The sequence below is a fragment of the Branchiostoma lanceolatum genome, chromosome 13, assembly GCF_035083965.1.
Source record: "Branchiostoma lanceolatum isolate klBraLanc5 chromosome 13, klBraLanc5.hap2, whole genome shotgun sequence".
NCBI classification, from domain to species: Eukaryota; Metazoa; Chordata; class Leptocardii; order Amphioxiformes; family Branchiostomatidae; genus Branchiostoma; species Branchiostoma lanceolatum.
Window position 1 is genome coordinate 16,853,713 of NC_089734.1, and position 17,447 is coordinate 16,871,159.

General features: G+C 38.2%; 3 protein-coding genes across 5 annotated transcripts in view; 2 read left to right on the top strand and 1 right to left on the bottom strand.

Moving 5' to 3' along the window:
- The window catches only part of LOC136447509 (von Willebrand factor D and EGF domain-containing protein-like), a 40,299-nt gene extending 38,663 nt beyond the window's left edge, over positions 1-1,636 (bottom strand). Inside the window, exon 1 of one of the 3 annotated variants that reach the window (XM_066446506.1) lies at positions 1,510-1,636. In XM_066446506.1, the coding sequence (XP_066302603.1) occupies positions 1,510-1,561 (52 nt within the window). In that variant the 5' untranslated portion in view covers positions 1,562-1,636. The remainder of the gene's footprint in view (positions 1-1,509) is intronic. The other 2 variants (XM_066446505.1, XM_066446504.1) reach the window with 2 other exon arrangements.
- A 46-nt stretch (positions 1,637-1,682) lies between these two features.
- On the top strand, positions 1,683-9,895 carry LOC136447735 (uncharacterized). The gene is made up of 10 exons (XM_066446777.1): positions 1,683-2,339; positions 2,822-3,226; positions 4,544-4,603; positions 7,664-7,786; positions 8,106-8,212; positions 8,406-8,570; positions 8,815-8,902; positions 9,078-9,246; positions 9,375-9,526; positions 9,768-9,895. The coding sequence occupies exons 1-10, from the start codon at positions 2,285-2,287 to the stop codon at positions 9,893-9,895; spliced, it is 1,452 nt and encodes a 483-aa protein (XP_066302874.1). The 5' UTR covers positions 1,683-2,284.
- Positions 9,896-11,085: 1,190 nt separating this feature from the next.
- On the top strand, positions 11,086-15,433 carry LOC136447516 (uncharacterized). The gene is made up of 12 exons (XM_066446518.1): positions 11,086-11,232; positions 11,386-11,470; positions 11,605-11,733; positions 11,865-12,005; positions 12,196-12,287; positions 12,453-12,620; positions 12,913-13,006; positions 13,135-13,264; positions 13,504-13,616; positions 13,830-13,906; positions 14,092-14,260; positions 14,631-15,433. The coding sequence occupies exons 6-12, from the start codon at positions 12,471-12,473 to the stop codon at positions 15,143-15,145; spliced, it is 1,248 nt and encodes a 415-aa protein (XP_066302615.1). The 5' UTR covers positions 11,086-11,232; positions 11,386-11,470; positions 11,605-11,733; positions 11,865-12,005; positions 12,196-12,287; positions 12,453-12,470; the 3' UTR covers positions 15,146-15,433.
- The last annotated feature ends 2,014 nt before the right edge of the window (positions 15,434-17,447 follow it).

Here is a 17,447-nt window from a genome sequence, read left to right on the forward strand (position 1 = left end):
ACCTTCCTTATTAATACGGACTACCCTAGCAACCTTCATTAGTGACTTTAGACGACAGATACGTCATTGCACTTCGATGACACGCGCCCAGCGCCCAACTAGCCTATTCTCCAAGCAGAGGTTTCGGTCGAGTAGGGTAGGAGTGTCCGGGATACTTTTACGTCTTACTCTCAGAAAGTCTAGTAAATATGATATTCAGAAGCTTAACTTGAGGAAAGCCGTTTAACTTAACACAATGATGCATTTTAATTTCTGGAGAAAGTAATATTGTCCATCTACTACATTTTTACGCAAAAACTTAACATCTTCTACTGATCATAAGCAAAGTACAAACTATGATTTTACAAAGTGATTTGTCAGTTCTGAGTCACCTTAAGGTTTTTGACAATATCTGTTACAGGTTTGAACTATTTCAGATGAAATAATACCTAAGGTTTAAATATTTCTAAATTTTCAAACACTTGAAACTACAACTTTGAATCTATTTGAACTTATAGGAAAGATTTTAAAGTGACTTAAGATATTCTAAACAAAGAAGAAACTATGCATCTAAGTGATTCTATATGATTCACTAGAAATCAATTTAATTTTGCTGTTATTCATCAATTTCAATTACCCATGATTTGAATTAGAAAATTATCCTTTACGGAAAAGTGATTTGACAGCGAAATTTCATAGAAATAAACCACTCTAAGAAAGAAATTTGTGTGAACTACAGTTGAGACAACTAAAGCCCCTGTAACAGTTTTGCGTATATACAAGCTTGCATGAGTTGCGTACCACTGTATAACATGTTTTTGGTTTAGGTTAAGTTTGCAGCCGAAGAAGTAATTCTTTTGTTTAATAACTGTGGGTCAAAGTAGAAGACAACTTCCTCCCCGCAAAATTTACTAAAACCAAACAAAAAGTAACACGCGCCCTTGAAAATACGCACAAGTGTGACAGGGCCCTAAACCCTCGTAGAGCACTCGCTGCGACCCTTGCACGCTCCTTATGTGCCCGCTGCGTCCCTTTGATCCATCATTGGGCGCTCTTACGGCGCTCTCTCTGCGCTCATTGTTGGAACGACAACATGTTAAAAACAGTCGCCGAGGTGACGGTATGCATGGCGCTCTCCGTGCTCTCCCTTCACGCTCACAGGGCGACGTTGGCGCGCTCTCGGTGCTCGCTCCGCGCTCCAGCAAATTTGAGGTCGCAGAGAGAGCGTGAGGCGAGAGCGCGGTTCTAGTGGAATAGGGGTATTAGTCAATCAGCTCCATCCCAATTTGGCAGTGAACTTACTGTCTTGTCTTTTCAATCATACTTTTTACATTTTACATTACATTCCAACATTAAAATCATCAAAAATGACAAAAATCCACTCTTGGTCGTAGCGAGTTCGATGCGCGATTGCCGTCTACGAGATCGGGAGCCTTGTGTTCATTTTTCGCCATTTTTCGATCAGGTTAGTTATACTGTCTAACATAAGGCGGTTTAGATTACTCGGTACTATTTTTAAAAATATCTTACCTGTCATAAAGACAGTGAGAAGCATCGCCACCACGGAGGGAGAAAGCTTCATGGTTGCGCTCTTCCCCAGCCCGCGGTAAGAAAATAAGACCAAGTTTGTAGTTCTGTAAAGTTATGACTTGTCTAGCCCTCCTGGTCCTCCCCCATAATCCAGCCAGCAGGAAATTTGCACAAGACAAATTGTCAGCAAATTCTGTCCAAATAGCCTGTCAGTCAAAGTTGTTTACGACGAACTCGTTTCTCCCCGTTGGGAAGTAAACACGTCTAATGCAATTCTGTAGCGCAAACACCATTAATAGACGAAGCCAACGAATTGAATTTTGGTGTTGTTAACACAATCGCTCAAAACCCGTCTATTTATCAGATTTTCCAAACTTATCCAGGAGAGTCGGACGCCTTTGTGTCATTGTATTAAACCACTTCAAGTTTACAGCGTCGTTCGTATCAAGTGTCACATGTGGAAAGGCCCCAATACCTAAATACGCCATGCCTCTGACAGAGTAGCAGCTGAGTAATCTTTTACTGCTATGCTAATCTTTGCGTCCTTTACAATGAGTTAGGGTCTATCACCTTTAACAGCTGCCGCCATACACGGCAAATATTTGTTAAGTAAACACCTTTCATCGGTGGCGATAACAGTGCATGTTGGCTGGGAAGTCGTAGATTTCGTGATAATTTTCGACAAGGAAGACTTCCTTGTGTTTCTGTGCCCGTGATGCCAGATAGACAACAGTGAACGTCAGTGGTGTTGTTGGTGCATTCACTCAAAGCCACCATGGAGTCCCGTACTAAATGGAAGACAACTGTATTAGGTCTTATAGCTGTTATAGGTGAGTACACTTTGTCGTTGTTGTTATTTAAGTGAAAGGGTGCACTGGATTAGTAAAAGGGGTCAGCTCAGGGGATGAATAGTCAAAACGTTGTTACTTTATGTAAAATACAATATCAATGATTCTTTACAATGAACCACGGGAGGAGATTAATACAGATTTTGATCAAAGCTGGTGGGTTATGCGAAGGGTGGTCATACCTGCTATACATATACAACATATAAACAACATATTTACACGAAATACAAAATACAACAGTGCCTGTAACATTGCTTGACTATGTGGGGAGATTTGAAGGAACATTTGCATTTAGCCAAATCTTCACTTAGTCCAAAACAGAAGACGACCTAATAAACTTTAATGTTCAGACTAACGATGTCCAGCTTATTAGTATTGTTTGCAAAGTGTGAAAAATCTACTTGCGCAAACCGGTCGGTATGACAAGATTACAACAACATAACTTTTTTCTTGCCTTCTTTTAGTGTTAATGACCGAGGCCGTCAGCACCGACCCCTGTACGGACTACCACGAAATAAACCAAGTCAGACGGAGTGCAGCAGCCGAGGTCGAGGCCGGACACTCTCTCCTGTGTGACAACACGTTATCAAAACGCTGGTACCGGTTCATCAGCTATGTCGGCGGTGAGATCCCTACAACCTGTGTGGAGCCGTACCACTGTGGGACCCAGGTTCCTATATGGATGAACGGAACCCTACCGACAGACAGTACTGTAGTCAACCGAACGGTTTGCCCTAATTACGGTGTACCGGGGAACTGTTGTCCTTTCCCGTGGAACATCCAGGTCAAACGGTGTGTGGATACACAAGGGGTTTTCTACGTGTACGAGTTGGTGCCACCGACTAGCTGTTATCAAGCATACTGTGCAGGTACGTATGTTTTGGTACTATATTATATTTACCTTCGCCGAGAAGGTTATGCAGAGGGTAGCGTTTGTGGGTGTGTTTGTGTGTAGTGGCACAGCATAACTCAAGAATGCCTGGATGGATTGTTTTGATATTTGGTATGTTGGTAGGCTTTGATGAGAACTAAAAACGATTAGATTTTGGCCCCCCTAGCGACTTCTTACGGTACTGCAGCGGAACTTCCTGTTTTGATATCTCGTGTTCTGGAAATGCTATGGAGCTGATTTTTGAGTGGTATATAGATCTTTGGGCAGAGAGTAAGTGGTATGGGTTTTGGCCCCCTAGCGGCTTATTTGGAACTGCAGGAAAGAAGGGCTTGATGGATGGTAATGATTTTTGGTAAGTAGATAGCTTGAGTGATGATGTCCATGATTAGATACTTCTTATGCAAATCAGTATCTAATTTGCATAATTAATTAGGAAAGTTTATACATCCGCCAAATTCCAGGATATGACTCTGAAACATGTGACATATGTAACTGAGGAAGAGAGAAATATTAATTAATATGGACAATGCAAATGAAGACCCCATTTGCATAATTAATGAGAAAATCCTATAACAAGATGGCCTTGATGGATGGTCATGATTTTTGGTATGTAGATAGCTTGTGTGATGCTTAGTATGATTGGACGATAATTAAGCAAATCAGATTTTAATTTGCATAATTAATAAGGTAACTTTAAAAATCTGCTTTGTTCCATGATATGACTATTCAAATTGTAACTGAGGAAGACATGAATGTTGATAGATAGCAAATATGCAAATGTGGGCCTAATTTGAATACTTAATGAGTAACTTATATAATTCCACACAGGCAAATGATGGCAATTTCATACATTTAATGCTTTTTTTGTGGCATCGGGAAGTTATGTTAATGTGAACATCGTTGAATCAAATTATGCTAATAAGGGCCTCGTTTGCATAGTTGATGATAAATATTCGCATAACCTTCTTTGTAAAGCTCTTAATTTGTTAAGCTCATACCTTGCACATGTTATATTTTAAAACAATCAACAGTTGTGTGATTTATAATTGATGAGAAACACTCCTAATACGTCAGTCATAAAGGTTAAAATCATTTGGCGAAGGTATGAGGTCGTGGAACTCTAGTCTTAAATGAAATGGAACTTGATATTCCTTCGTTTGTGTGTAATAGACTTTTAAAAACTGTTAATGCCTTACATATATTTATGTTTTTGTCATAGTATGGCTGAAAATGTATTTAAAAGATTTTTTTTCAGAGAAAGCATTTCATGTAAACACAATCATCTTCTCTACAGGAACACTCCCAATATGTCCACAGGGGGAGGTCTATGACCAATACAACAACGTCTGCCTGGGTAAGTACATGTTTTTTTGTTGTTTGTTTGTTCTTGCTTAGGCCATGTTCATTTGATTATATGGATAACATCCTCTATGGACCCCAAACCTGATTAGAGAGCGCGAATAAAAGATAGATCGGAAAAAAGAATTGCCTTCATTTTGAAATCTAGGATGAACAAAACTAAAGAAACTGAGTTTTTAGTACACGCTAATATAGATTCTTTAATTTTGTTCCTTCAAAACTTCTTCTTTGACCTTCGAATTTACTTGGACATTCAACGATAAGCATCCATTTTCCGAAATATTTTTTTTTTGCAATTTACAGCTTATATATTATTTTTTTTCGTTTTGCACCAACTTCTGTATGGTTAACAATATGGTCGAAAGCTTTTTTTTGTAAAGGACGAAAATTGATGCGCGCACGGATGTCATTCATATAAGCAAATCAATATATATGGCATTATTTTAGAAAATGTAGAACCCTATATGCTCTTATATGAACGTCTAAAAGTGATAATATACCTTTCAGCTATTTGACGCAAGCTACAGTTAAATCATTAGCTGTTACAAATGTTTCGAAATGGGTTACGAAATGGTAGAATATGTGAAGATCATTTACACCACCAAAAATACACTTTTCTTGTTTCTTCTAATTCATAATTTATTCAAGGAAGTACACTGATTTTAAGAAATACATCATATCCACGAGTTAAGATTTTTTTCAATAGAAAGTTTATCTTGAAGTAAGATTATTTAAGAAAGGGGAGAGAAATATTCTATTATTTTCTTGAACATAACAAGAAAAACAATCTTGGGGTCAATAAAAACAAGAAATTTAGACTTGAAATCTTAGAAATTCTTGAGGGTTAGAATCTTATTGAGATATATACTGTTCCTTGTTGTGAGAATTTCCAAGGGAAAAAATCAGACTGATTCTTCATGTTTTCTTTTTTCAAATTCTTAATATGTAAGAAAATTTGTCCACAAGTTAAATTAAGAAAAACGAGAAAAGCTAGAAAGACAAGAAAGTTATTTTTGGTGTACAAAGAAGCAGTACAAGAGAAACTTTGTGCCATGTATGATGTATATTCAAATATTAAACTGAGAGCTGTGTTGAAAATACAAACATTGAATATATTATATTCATTAAAAAAACCGTAGCTTCTGAAAAAAATCACACGTTTGCTTATCTTGCCTTCAACAGCCAACATTCTTCAAAACTTCAAGTAAATGGCAAATACATGTACAGCTTCTTTTTCACATATTTGCATCATCATTTTGCACCTCTGGTGTCGAAAGATTTAGTACGAACAAGCTGCACAGTCACTTCTTTCTTCGCCTGTAAGGAAAGTGTGTCTCACTCATCAATGTGAAACTATATTTTGTTGCACATTGCTGAAGGTACATCTTTTATTTGCTTAATCCGTTGACCACTCACTGTAAATTATTTTTTTGTTTCCCTTTGTTAATTGCATCAAACGTGTAAAACATATAGTGTCAAATTGGGATAAATATTGAAATTTATAGAAAGACTTACAAGTAGCATGCAATGGGAAGGCCGATGCAGGCCTACCATGATCCACAAAAATACAAAGCTCTGTTTCCAGTGCAAATTTCTGACCTTATTGAGGAAGTAGAATTGTGTTGAAGCAAAGGGGAACTGTTTTGTTGTAACAGCATTGCTGCCATGAAAGTTCCTTAATTCATCTGACATGAAAGGTCCACAATTTATCTTACATGAAAATTCCTCAATTTATTTATCCGTCAGTTATTGCTTCATAATACATGAGTACCAGGTTAGAGCTTATGTTTTTTAATGTGTTGATGTACTGAGTCCACTATTTCTATAAATAGATTATCATGTATATGTTAATTTTGTACTGCCCATTTATTGCATAGATGCCAATAGCAAAAAGGTTGTTCTACTAAAAAGGTATTTGATGATATACCATTTATATTGACATTTTCGAGGTGTCTCTAGATTTAGTTTCACTGTTACCTCTCTGTGGGAACGCATATCCGCATGAATATGCCCCCCCCCCCCAATTACCACTGTTGTTTAATCCACGAACTCACTGCATGCTTCTGATTTTTACCGCATCACAATACGTTATTACCGCGAACATAACTGAGTTTACGGTAGTTTGCCTGGACACTGTGTAATTAACCCGAATGTGTTTGTCGATAAGTTAATCATTGGCAAAAAGTAGAAAGTTCGTGGTATCTAGTACTGCTACTACATTTATTATACGACCCTTTCCACTGGAGGGGGATCGCTGGGCGGACTTTTTTAAACGAACTCGCTCAGTGCAAGGCCGTATGGGGCCACTCATCGAAGCACTGAACTAAATGTTACTGTAGCAGCTTCTCTTCACCCTAAGTCAGACCCACCAGGAGAAGCAGGGGTTACGAAGGCTGCTCGGGAAATTCCCTACCCCATTTAGAGCGGGACGTTTTGAGTCACTCACATCGGGGCATGCCCCTACTCTCTTTCGAAAGATCTGATTGGTTCTTTTACGTGCTCAAGGTGTCACTCTCCTAAAACACGGGACCTTCATTTAACGTCCTATCTGAGAGACTCCCTAGCAAAGCTATATACTCATGTACTCAGTGAAGTGAGGAAATTGCCAAGGCACAACAACGCGGCGCATGTCCAGACATGTCTGGAGACATCCCGGAATCCAACACGGGCATCTTTGTTTGACAGCCTAATGCTCTCACAATTACGCTACACCGACTGGAATTGAAGTTGTATGAACCTTGATCTCATAGGTGAAATATAGTACACGATCTAAAAGTATAATGAAAGGACAACAGACTATACAGAGCGAGAAAGATTCGTTTTTTATTTACAGAATCAAAAGACTGGTCAAACCTTTTGTCGTTCAGAGATCGCAGCCTGCCGTGGACAGGGGGAGTAAACCTAACCCTCTTCATAGATTTCCTTTTTGTCGGACATAATATTATATTGATGTCATACTGAAGGTGTAATTCATTTCCTGCCTTTAATAAATCTCATAATAGTTTATTCAGTCGTAATTCTTAAACTTTACAAATGGCCAGCATTTTTTTTACAGAAACCCGACACCCAGTGCCCTGTGACTTTGAGGCTATAGGAACATGTGAGTGGCACCAACAGACGAATGACGATTTTGACTGGATGAAACAAACAACCGGAGAAGGAGACAATCTGCCAGCAGGTAAGATATTATTAAAACTGTATCATGGGACCTTTAGGATAGCATACAATAGAAGGACAGTTCTGTTTCTTCAATGTTCTGGATTTCTTTCAGAAACAAAATTATGAAAGGCATGATTTTCTCTTCACGTATTTTTCTATGATAAAATATAGACGTATAACTTATTATCATATTTCTTATTCACAAAAAATAACCAGGTTACATGAAATTCCATTTGATATCATTGCAAGTGTTTTTGTACCAATTTTCTTAACTGTTCCTAATCATAGAAGATTGTAAAGCATGATAATGGACTTGAAAACTTTGTTTTTATGTTTAGCCGATGGAAAGTTCCTGTATGTTGGGAATGACGCCATTCAGCAGCCTTCGGATACAGCCAGAATAATCGGTCCTGTTATTGTGCCGTCTGTGGTTCGACCTTGCAATGTAAGTGTTCTCCTTAGTGCTGTATGGTCTGTTAAGAAATGGTTTAAGGAACACATACACTGACCATAGACATAGTAGTTTCCTATAACGTTAGCCACTTGTCACATCGTTGATTTTTGTAGGATGACAATTTAAACTATTTAATTTTTGTTCATAATTCTATTCTGATAAAGTTGAACTTGTTTCTCTACAGATGACATTTAGTTATTACCTCTTGGGACCGGACGCCGGAGACCTGGATGTTATCACCCGTCAGTACTACACAGGAGTACAGAGACCGGCATGGCAGGAGTCTGCGGGGACAACAGGGATGTGGTCACAAGTCACTGTCTCGTTTCAAGAGCAAGACCCATTTCAAGTTAGTATTTTAGAATTATGTTAAAATATAAAACCCTTCATTTAGCAGTTGTAGTTGCACCATACCAAATATGCTTCGTGTTGGGATAAGCACATGAAAAAAAAAATTATATAAAGCTACATCTTTAAGTGACATTGTAGTAGCAATTGTGTGTAATTGTGCCCCCCAACAAACATCTAAGATATCGTGGTAATCACTATTTGTGATCCATGTTTATCTCATCATTTTAACATTTCCTTCACAGGTAATAATTCAAGGTGTAATCGGGTACGGGCGAGATGCCAGAATCGCTATTGACGACATTTCTTTCTCATGGGACTGTGTGCGAGAAGGTATGAACTGTTATCTACAACACAAAGTTGTCTAAGATTTGTAGAAGATATTGGTTATGTAACGAAGGCTTTATGAATTGTTCCGATTCTCACTAAGTTGCATATATTATCACAGTAGAAAGTCGCAATTTTTGTGAAATTACTTAATCTACATGGCGTTTGTTTATTTATCTAGTTGACGGGAGCGTCCGTCTAGTTGACGGTGCTAGGTTCGATGAAGGCCGTGTGGAGATCTACTACAACCACCGCTGGGGAACCATCTGTAACATCGGCTGGACCCAGACTAGCGCTGATGTGGTGTGTGCTCAACTGGGGTACAGGGAGTCTGTCATGACCGACGCTAGGTATGTATTTTCTGATGGTGAAAAAGAAACATATTGGTTGTTGTTCTATTTACTGATTGAAGGCAATTTTCTCCCAATATTTATGAAATTATCTTTGCCGCATTATTTCCGTACTTCCGTCAAAAAAGGTATCCTGCACCTGACTCGACACCCATCCTACTAGATGACGTCACATGTGACTCAAGAAACAAGTCTAGAATCACAGAATGCCGCACGAAGCCCTGGGAAAACTGGAGTCCACTTTGTAACCATGCCAGAGATGTGTCTGTGAGATGTGTGGGTATGTATTTTTTAGTGATCATATCTCTTCTTGCATAATTCCTTAATATAGTAAACAAAATTTCTTATTAAATAATGATATTTGCATTTTTTCACTCTTACTAGTATTACGAATAAAACAATTTTCATTTATCAGCAGTCAATGTTCAGAACTGATACTGGTTCTCATGATTTGGTTAGATATGTTAGTCTTGACACGCTAATAATGCAATGTTGACATAAATTTTATTATCAAATACAAGGTCAGTGGCATCAGTGCACACCAGACCAGTTTGTCTGCGACAACGCTGTCTGCCTACCACTCAGCACTCAGTGTGACTTCACAGACGACTGTGGTGATCGGAGTGATGAAACTGATTGTGGTATGTGATCAATTTCATTTTTATTTGCTAACGAGTAAGTGATAGCGCGTTTTTTTAGGAAAAAATGGCAACTGATTATTTATCATATAATTTTGGAACTTCTTGCATGATAATAACCCCTAATAAATTCAAATGTTTCCTGAATAGGAAACTACCCAGGAAGATGCGACTTTCAGAACGACCTGTGTAACTGGGTTCAACTGAAAAGTGACACTACCGACTGGACCCGAGGATTCGGCGGGTCTGAGGCAGGGGTTCCATTGGTTGATCATGAGGGTCAAACAGGTTAGTGACAATTGCATTACCAAGGAAAAATTTGTAACGACTTCCGGCTAGGCTGTAGAGCATCAAGCTTTAATAATGATACCAAGCTCAGTCAACCAGTTTAAGGTGGGGTTGGCCCAGGACATGGCCTCCCCACCCCCTAGTAGTTGCATACACTAGCTAAGGCGGCCATCACAGCACTTTTAGCTTTCATATTGTTCATGTTGTTGACTCTTTCATTACCGTTATTTTCGCTTAATTTTTGCCCTTTTTTGCGAAGCACCACCACCACCGGCCGACATATGCGTGCACCCTAGGCGTGATACCCACAGCAGGCCTTGCCCAGTAATACAGATAAGATAAGATTAAAAGTTTGGTAGTAGTTATATACGTTTATCTGATAGTTACGTGTATTTCGTGTGTAAGCATTAGACATTTTACAGTCTACTGTAGGTGCAGCATCAGAGCTATGATTGACGTCTACAATAGAATTGTAATGGTACCCATATGCTGGGATAGGAATAAATATACTGCCCCTTAACTCGTAGATGGATATTTCCTGTACGTAACTGGTTCCATGGAAACAACCGCGTACTTGTTACTTCCGACGTACTTCATTTCCAACGGTGTCAACTGTTCAGTAAGTGTAATTGTGATTACTTAAAGTTTTCCGTTCATCTTTTGCTATTTCTGACTTTGTGTCAAACATTTAACTTATGGCAGATAGAATGAAAATCGTAGACCTTCATTAACAGAATGTTCGCATACTAAGAAATCATAAGAATGATTTGAATATTAATAGAGGGCGTAAAGGTTTTAAGTTCTGCCTTCGATTCAGTCCATCGAATCAAGTTACAGACGTTTCCAATGTCCCTTTAACGTATTATTCATGCATAGTTTCCATACTTGATATGATTTTCTCCAGCTTCTGTTTCACTACTACCTGCACATTGATGATGCAAGTCTGTCCGTTCGTGTCGCATCAAGAACGAATGTGAGGCTAGAATGGCAGCAAAGTGTTTCACAAGGCCCGAACTGGCTCAAACAAGAAGTGCCGATACCGGACACAACACCGTTTCAGGTCAGTGTTGCATAGATATCATTGATATGTGAGTAATAATAGTTCAGTCAATGTTCGCATATGATACCAACATATAGGATTTGTGCCTTGAACCATTGCTGTTACTTTTTTTATGTAACTATCCTTTACACCTCTGGATTTGCTTTGTTCTAGGTCTCCTTCCAAGGTTCTATTAGAACACCGTCGGCAGGGTCGATAGCGATAGATGACATTACGTTAACACCAGGCTGCATCATTGGTACGATTTAGTCCAGTTTTCATGTTTTATGCAAATCATGTATATTAGTTTATGACGAAGCAAATTAAGTAATTGAAAAAAATTGGAACCTCTTAGCCTTGTATTTTTAATTAGGCTGGTTTTCCCCTTTTCAGATAACGATGGCTGTACGGAGACATCATCTACCTTTAAATGCGGCAGTGGCGAGTGTATTTCATTGAACTACGTCTGCGATTTTCAAGAGAACTGTGTGGATGGGAGCGATGAGAGGGACTGTGATAAAGGTATCTAACACTATTTAGTCGCATACGTTCTACACAAATAAGATATATATGTAAGATAAACATATATGTACACTGCATGTATAGCCTTTGAGAAATGCATGTTTGGTGACATGTGTCTCTTGAATGCTCAGGGCCAGGAAGATGTGATTTCGAAGAAGACTTGTGTTCTTGGTCAGCTGGTTCAGGTGACATCGCATTCCAACGGGGTAGAGAATCAACAAGCACAAGTGGCACTGGACCACAGGTGGACCACACTCATCAAAACCCATTAGGTACATGCAATCAACTGCGCAATATTATCGTTGCCTTTAAACCTTGATAGTAACTGTGAATTGTATTTACACGTGAATTTATATGACATAATCTTTTACATGAAAATTGCAAGGTAAATGAATATCCAATTGTGATAGTCAAATATTACAGGATGATAACGTCTGACTTTTTATTCTACCTCCCACCCAGGTTTCTACATATTCATCGATTCTTCAGACAGCAAAGAAGGACAGAAGGCACAACTCATCAGCCCCGTGTTAACAGATGACTCACCATGCCAGGTGTGTATGTTAATGCTTTGAGATTTGATGATTTAGAGAATACCTGATGTTTATCAGAACAAAAGCAAGAAATATGGAACCAATTGAGCTGTAAATATCTGTTCCCCATTGCGGACAGGTTTACGTTTTGTATTCATGTTATTGTTGTTTTCGTCTCCCGTCTAGTTTCGCTTCTTCTACCACATGCAAGGCCGTAACATCGGCAGTCTACACGTTCTGGTAAAGGGGGTGGGTAATGAGTCAACGGAGGAAGTGTGGCGACGGCAAGGCCAGCAGGGGAGAGGGTGGCTTTTCGGTTCGGTCAGCATTACATCCCACTACAGAAAATATCAGGTACTTAAAGTATAACTATGGGTGTCTGAATGGATGATGGATTCGCAAATCGCATGCATGCATGTATATATTTGTTGTTAGAAAATTAGAAAGTTTAATATGATTTGCACTATTTTGTTTGGATAAAGACATTGTGTATTTTTAAATTATTTAATGACCATGCAATATGTTAGGATCCGAGCAGAATCAATTACTTTCTCTACCTAAATGCCGTTACACGAAACAGCCATAGTCCTTATAATCCACCTATTGTTTGAACTAACTTATAAGCTGTACGTACTCCTATATGTAGGTTTATCTTGAGGCTGTAGTAGGGACTGGGGACCAAGGTGACATAGCTGTGGACGATGTGTCTTTCGCGACATATTGTGCTCTACATACAAAAGGTACATTCTTTCAGATGACAAGCTATTGTTATTCACAAAACTAATAAAATTTCAATCATAAAACCCTTGATGGTTTAAATCCGAAAAAACAAATATCGCCTTATTTTCTGTGTGCTAATAACTCCTAGGTGACCAAGATGGATTGTCGTCCACAACAGTAATGATCATTGCTGTGTCCAGCGTGACAGTAGTTCTTGTAGGCATCGGTGTTGCTACCTTCATTGTCTATTGCAGACGTAAGAAGATAAAGAAAGAAAGGTAAGCAATACTAACAAACGTTTGGTGCATTATGTTCTTGTGTTGCTTGAAAACCATACAATTTTTCAAAATTCATTTCGTATCTTTTATAATGTATCGAAGAGTCATTTATATGCTATCATAGGATAGCTCCTCCAGAAGGGTAAAATTCTATACTGTTGGTAAGGTATTAAAGGCAAATTTACGCTATTACCTATAATTAAGCAACTTGATTTAGGTTATTTCGTATACCTGCCCAGATACCGCAAAAACAACCAGAACAACAGTCACCAACTCAGGCATTTACCAGCACCACCACAGCGCGATGATGGCAACGTCAGAACCTACGAAGACTTACGAAGGAGCAATACAAGTAAGATTCATCCCATCCAAACATCAGGCTAAGTGTTAAAACACACATTAAATAGCATCAATGAAAGACCAGAAGGTAAAGGAAAGAGCTCCCAGAAGTTCTCGAAATAAAATTTCATAGTTTGAAAACTTGGGATCCTGAACGAGTTAACATATTGTATTGACATATCATTTCTTCAGTGCAATTCTATCTTATATATTGTATATTTACCAGACGATTATGAGTCCTTGGCTGGCGCAGGGAGGCGAGTTGAAGAGTGGTCTGTCACACTAGGGGAAAGGAAGGGACAGGCAAGTAGATCAATTTTATCATTTTACAACAACAATGACAACAAAAACATAAGGCGAAGCTAAAAGAGACAAGTGGATCGTTTGGCAACAAATGGGTACCAGTGGATGCTGTTGTAGCAAGATTTTGGTGTCGCACTTAACAGAAAATATAAATTAGTAAATACATTTTGTTTTTACACGTATAGGTTGAACAACTTGAACCTGATGGAGCCTACTCCATTCCTGCATGCGCGTCATCTAAAGACCTGTTCTCAGTAGACAGCAGTAGCCAGGCGTCACTGGTGAAGAACACTGTCGGCATGGCAACGGACAGCGTGACGTGCGAGAACGAAAATAACTACACAAGGCTAGTTGGTAAGTTTTGATTGGGACCAACTTAGCCAAAAATCACATATAAATCCAGAGGTCACTCACAAGAAATCTGTCTCATCCTTTCCTGCTCATTAGAGAAACAATGTAATCAATGTGTGTGCATTGTCATGAGGAGTCGCAACATACTTTAGCACATTCTTTCTTTTAAACTTGATACTACAAGTACGACAAAAAATATAGGATTCAAATATTATGTATAGCGGCTTAAGTTGCTTTGTAGGGATTATATGCTTACAATAAAAAATGGTGATAAATCTATCACTTGCTTCCAAACCTAGAATGTCATGGTTTTCTGTCAAACCATATTATAAGTGTAATATTCTCTGAAATGTTTGCATTTTATTGCTTTTAGATGACCGACTTCGGAACTTTCTGAAGATGAACGGCTTCGATGACTACATAAACCTCATGACGGAAAATCACTTCACGTATGAAAACCTTCAGTCCTGTAAAGAGGTAGACCTGATTAACATTGACATACCTTTAGCTAAAGCACATGCCATTCTGACAGCCCTCCGTAGCGAGAGGACCTCCGAGAATGCTAGGTCCAATGAAATTGTTCCTAGTAAGTATATCTGCCCAATAAGCAACAGTGTGATGAAGGACCCTGTGCGTGCAAACGATAGTTATATCTATGACAGATCAGCCATAACGGCTTGGTACGAACGGAACGGCTGTACACGAAACATGAAGGTTCACGGACTTGAACTTCAGCCAGTAGAAGATCTACGCGAGGAGATCGACAGCTTTCGCAAAAGGCGACAGAAAAGGGCAAACAACAGACACCCTAGTCAGGATGTAAGACCAGACTCTGCTCAGTCAGACTCATCCAGATGTGCCACTCCCATGACAGATGTGGACTGCTAGATGTATACAGAACGTTAGAATTGTAAAATGTTAGCTGCTGCTAACGTCTTCCGGTACTATTCTTTTAAAAGTCACTAAGCCTATTCTAGATGAGTAAACAGTGCTACGTCACTCGGAAGGTTACAAAAATGTGAGAAGGCCATTAGGAGGCAGACATTAGTGGCTTTTACAAAAGAGTACTGTGTATACACTGTAAAATGCATTCATTTGATATCTTACTGGTATTTGTTGTATTTAAAAACAATTTGATGATTATAATCTTGCGATTTTGATAACTGTTTTCTTCTTGTATACAATTTCAATTCATCATCATCATCATCGGTCGACTGCGGCGCAAATTTCAATTAAATCATCTTAAAACGTCCTAAGATAGACAACGATGTCGCTTATCAGGATGCCAAAGGCGGCAAAAGACATTCGGGTCAAACATACTGTATAAAGAATTAATGGCGTCTTTTACCGCCGTCATTTATCTCAGATAGCGATCTGCTATTTGCGCTTACGTGTGGTAGTGTGACTTAGGTATGACTGAGTATTAAATTATATTTACCCAGCTGAGAATTGTTGACTGTTAGAAGATTAAGTGACTCAACAGCGAAACATGAACAGCTAAACTTGTCAAAACGTTACAACCAACTAAACGTCAAATATATCATTCACATTGGTACAAGTATGCTATAAAGCATTCTGGTATCATGTTTCTTATTTCAATTCCTCATCAAATATATATATGTCGCATATCGCATACATGTTGAAAATTCAGACCATGCCAATGCTACAGGTAGAATATTGTTTGCCTTTTCTAGAGATTGTAGACAGTAAGTAAGCATGACTAAGAACAAACTTTTCGTCTGCTATACAGCATGCAAGATAAACAGCACTAATGTTCTGTAGTCCAATTTTATAAAAAAAAAACATAACAACAAATGGGGGAAAATGATATACGCATCTAATTAAGATTTCGTTTTCTGTCCTCTGTATTGACGCTATGCTAACAATATGTTTTTGCATGTCAATATCTTTTTTTGAAATTTTGATCAAATGTAATAACTTTTATTCTTAGTTGATATCGTTTTCGGCCATATTTATTTGCCACTGATCAGTCACTATTGTTTTTTTGTTACATGTTCTGATAGTTTTGTTGATATGGACTTTTTATATTTCATTTGTCATCGTAAGTTCTGTTCGATATTAATGTTCTGTAATCTTTGGTTCATATTATTTTTGTTATATTTATTTGCCAATGATACTGTTATCATTATTTTCATGGATATTGATTATAGCTCATTTCTGTTCCACCTTTACTTATTGTTTTGGATCGGTGGCTTATGTTATATTTCTGTACTTTGTTTTCCCCTTGCTTTGTATTATGTGTTGTTCATTTTGTGAAATGCAAGAAAAAAAACTTAAAATATAAACATAAAATTACAGAATCGATTTTCTTTGTTTACACTTTTGCAGTGTTGAGTAATATCAATAAAATACACCTGACACTTAATCGCAGTATCGGATCTTTTTTTTCTGTTATCCATACAAATCGGGTTGATCATTTTTCCTTAACACTGAGGCAGAGAGGTTGGTGTTTTATGACATCACCGAATACATTCATATCCATTTTTTTTTATTCGCAAATGTTACAGGCCATAACATCGACTCTCAGGTAGCATTGTCGATATTTGAGAGTCTGCTATTTTTGACAAAGATATACATTAATAAGTGCATTGTTAATCTCCTATAGGAATGCACACATTAGATATCCAGGTGTTATAGACATTCTAGAGACGACATTGATTATATCTATATTCATTTCTCTTATGGCATTTTACAATGTGATTTGATTTTGCCTAGTATACAAATGCAACGCATATTTCACCAGGGTGCTTAAGGTCTATTTTATGGCAGGACGTGTTTGGGGTTACTTTTCTGTGACCTTCCATTCTTAATTGAAATGCTGCGATGTTCGTCTGTTAAGTTTGACCAACTGGATAAAATCTTGGTCCCTGTTGTCAAATGTTCGACCGCTGATATGTTAATATACATTAAGACTGATATATCACTACATCTATGTTATCGTTACAGAAAATTACATTGGTAATAAAAGATGAATGTAACCTCATAATCTTTTTGAGGGCGGTATTGGAAGGTGGAGCCAAGCACTCTCTTTTCAACGCCTTTACCTCTGGATGGCGTGTGAATCATATAAAGTTCCATTCCCAAGGGCACAACACCGGTGACATATGATTCGATCCCAAGACCACTGAATTCGGTTTTTTGGGGGGCAAAACACGAGTCTTGTTTCTTG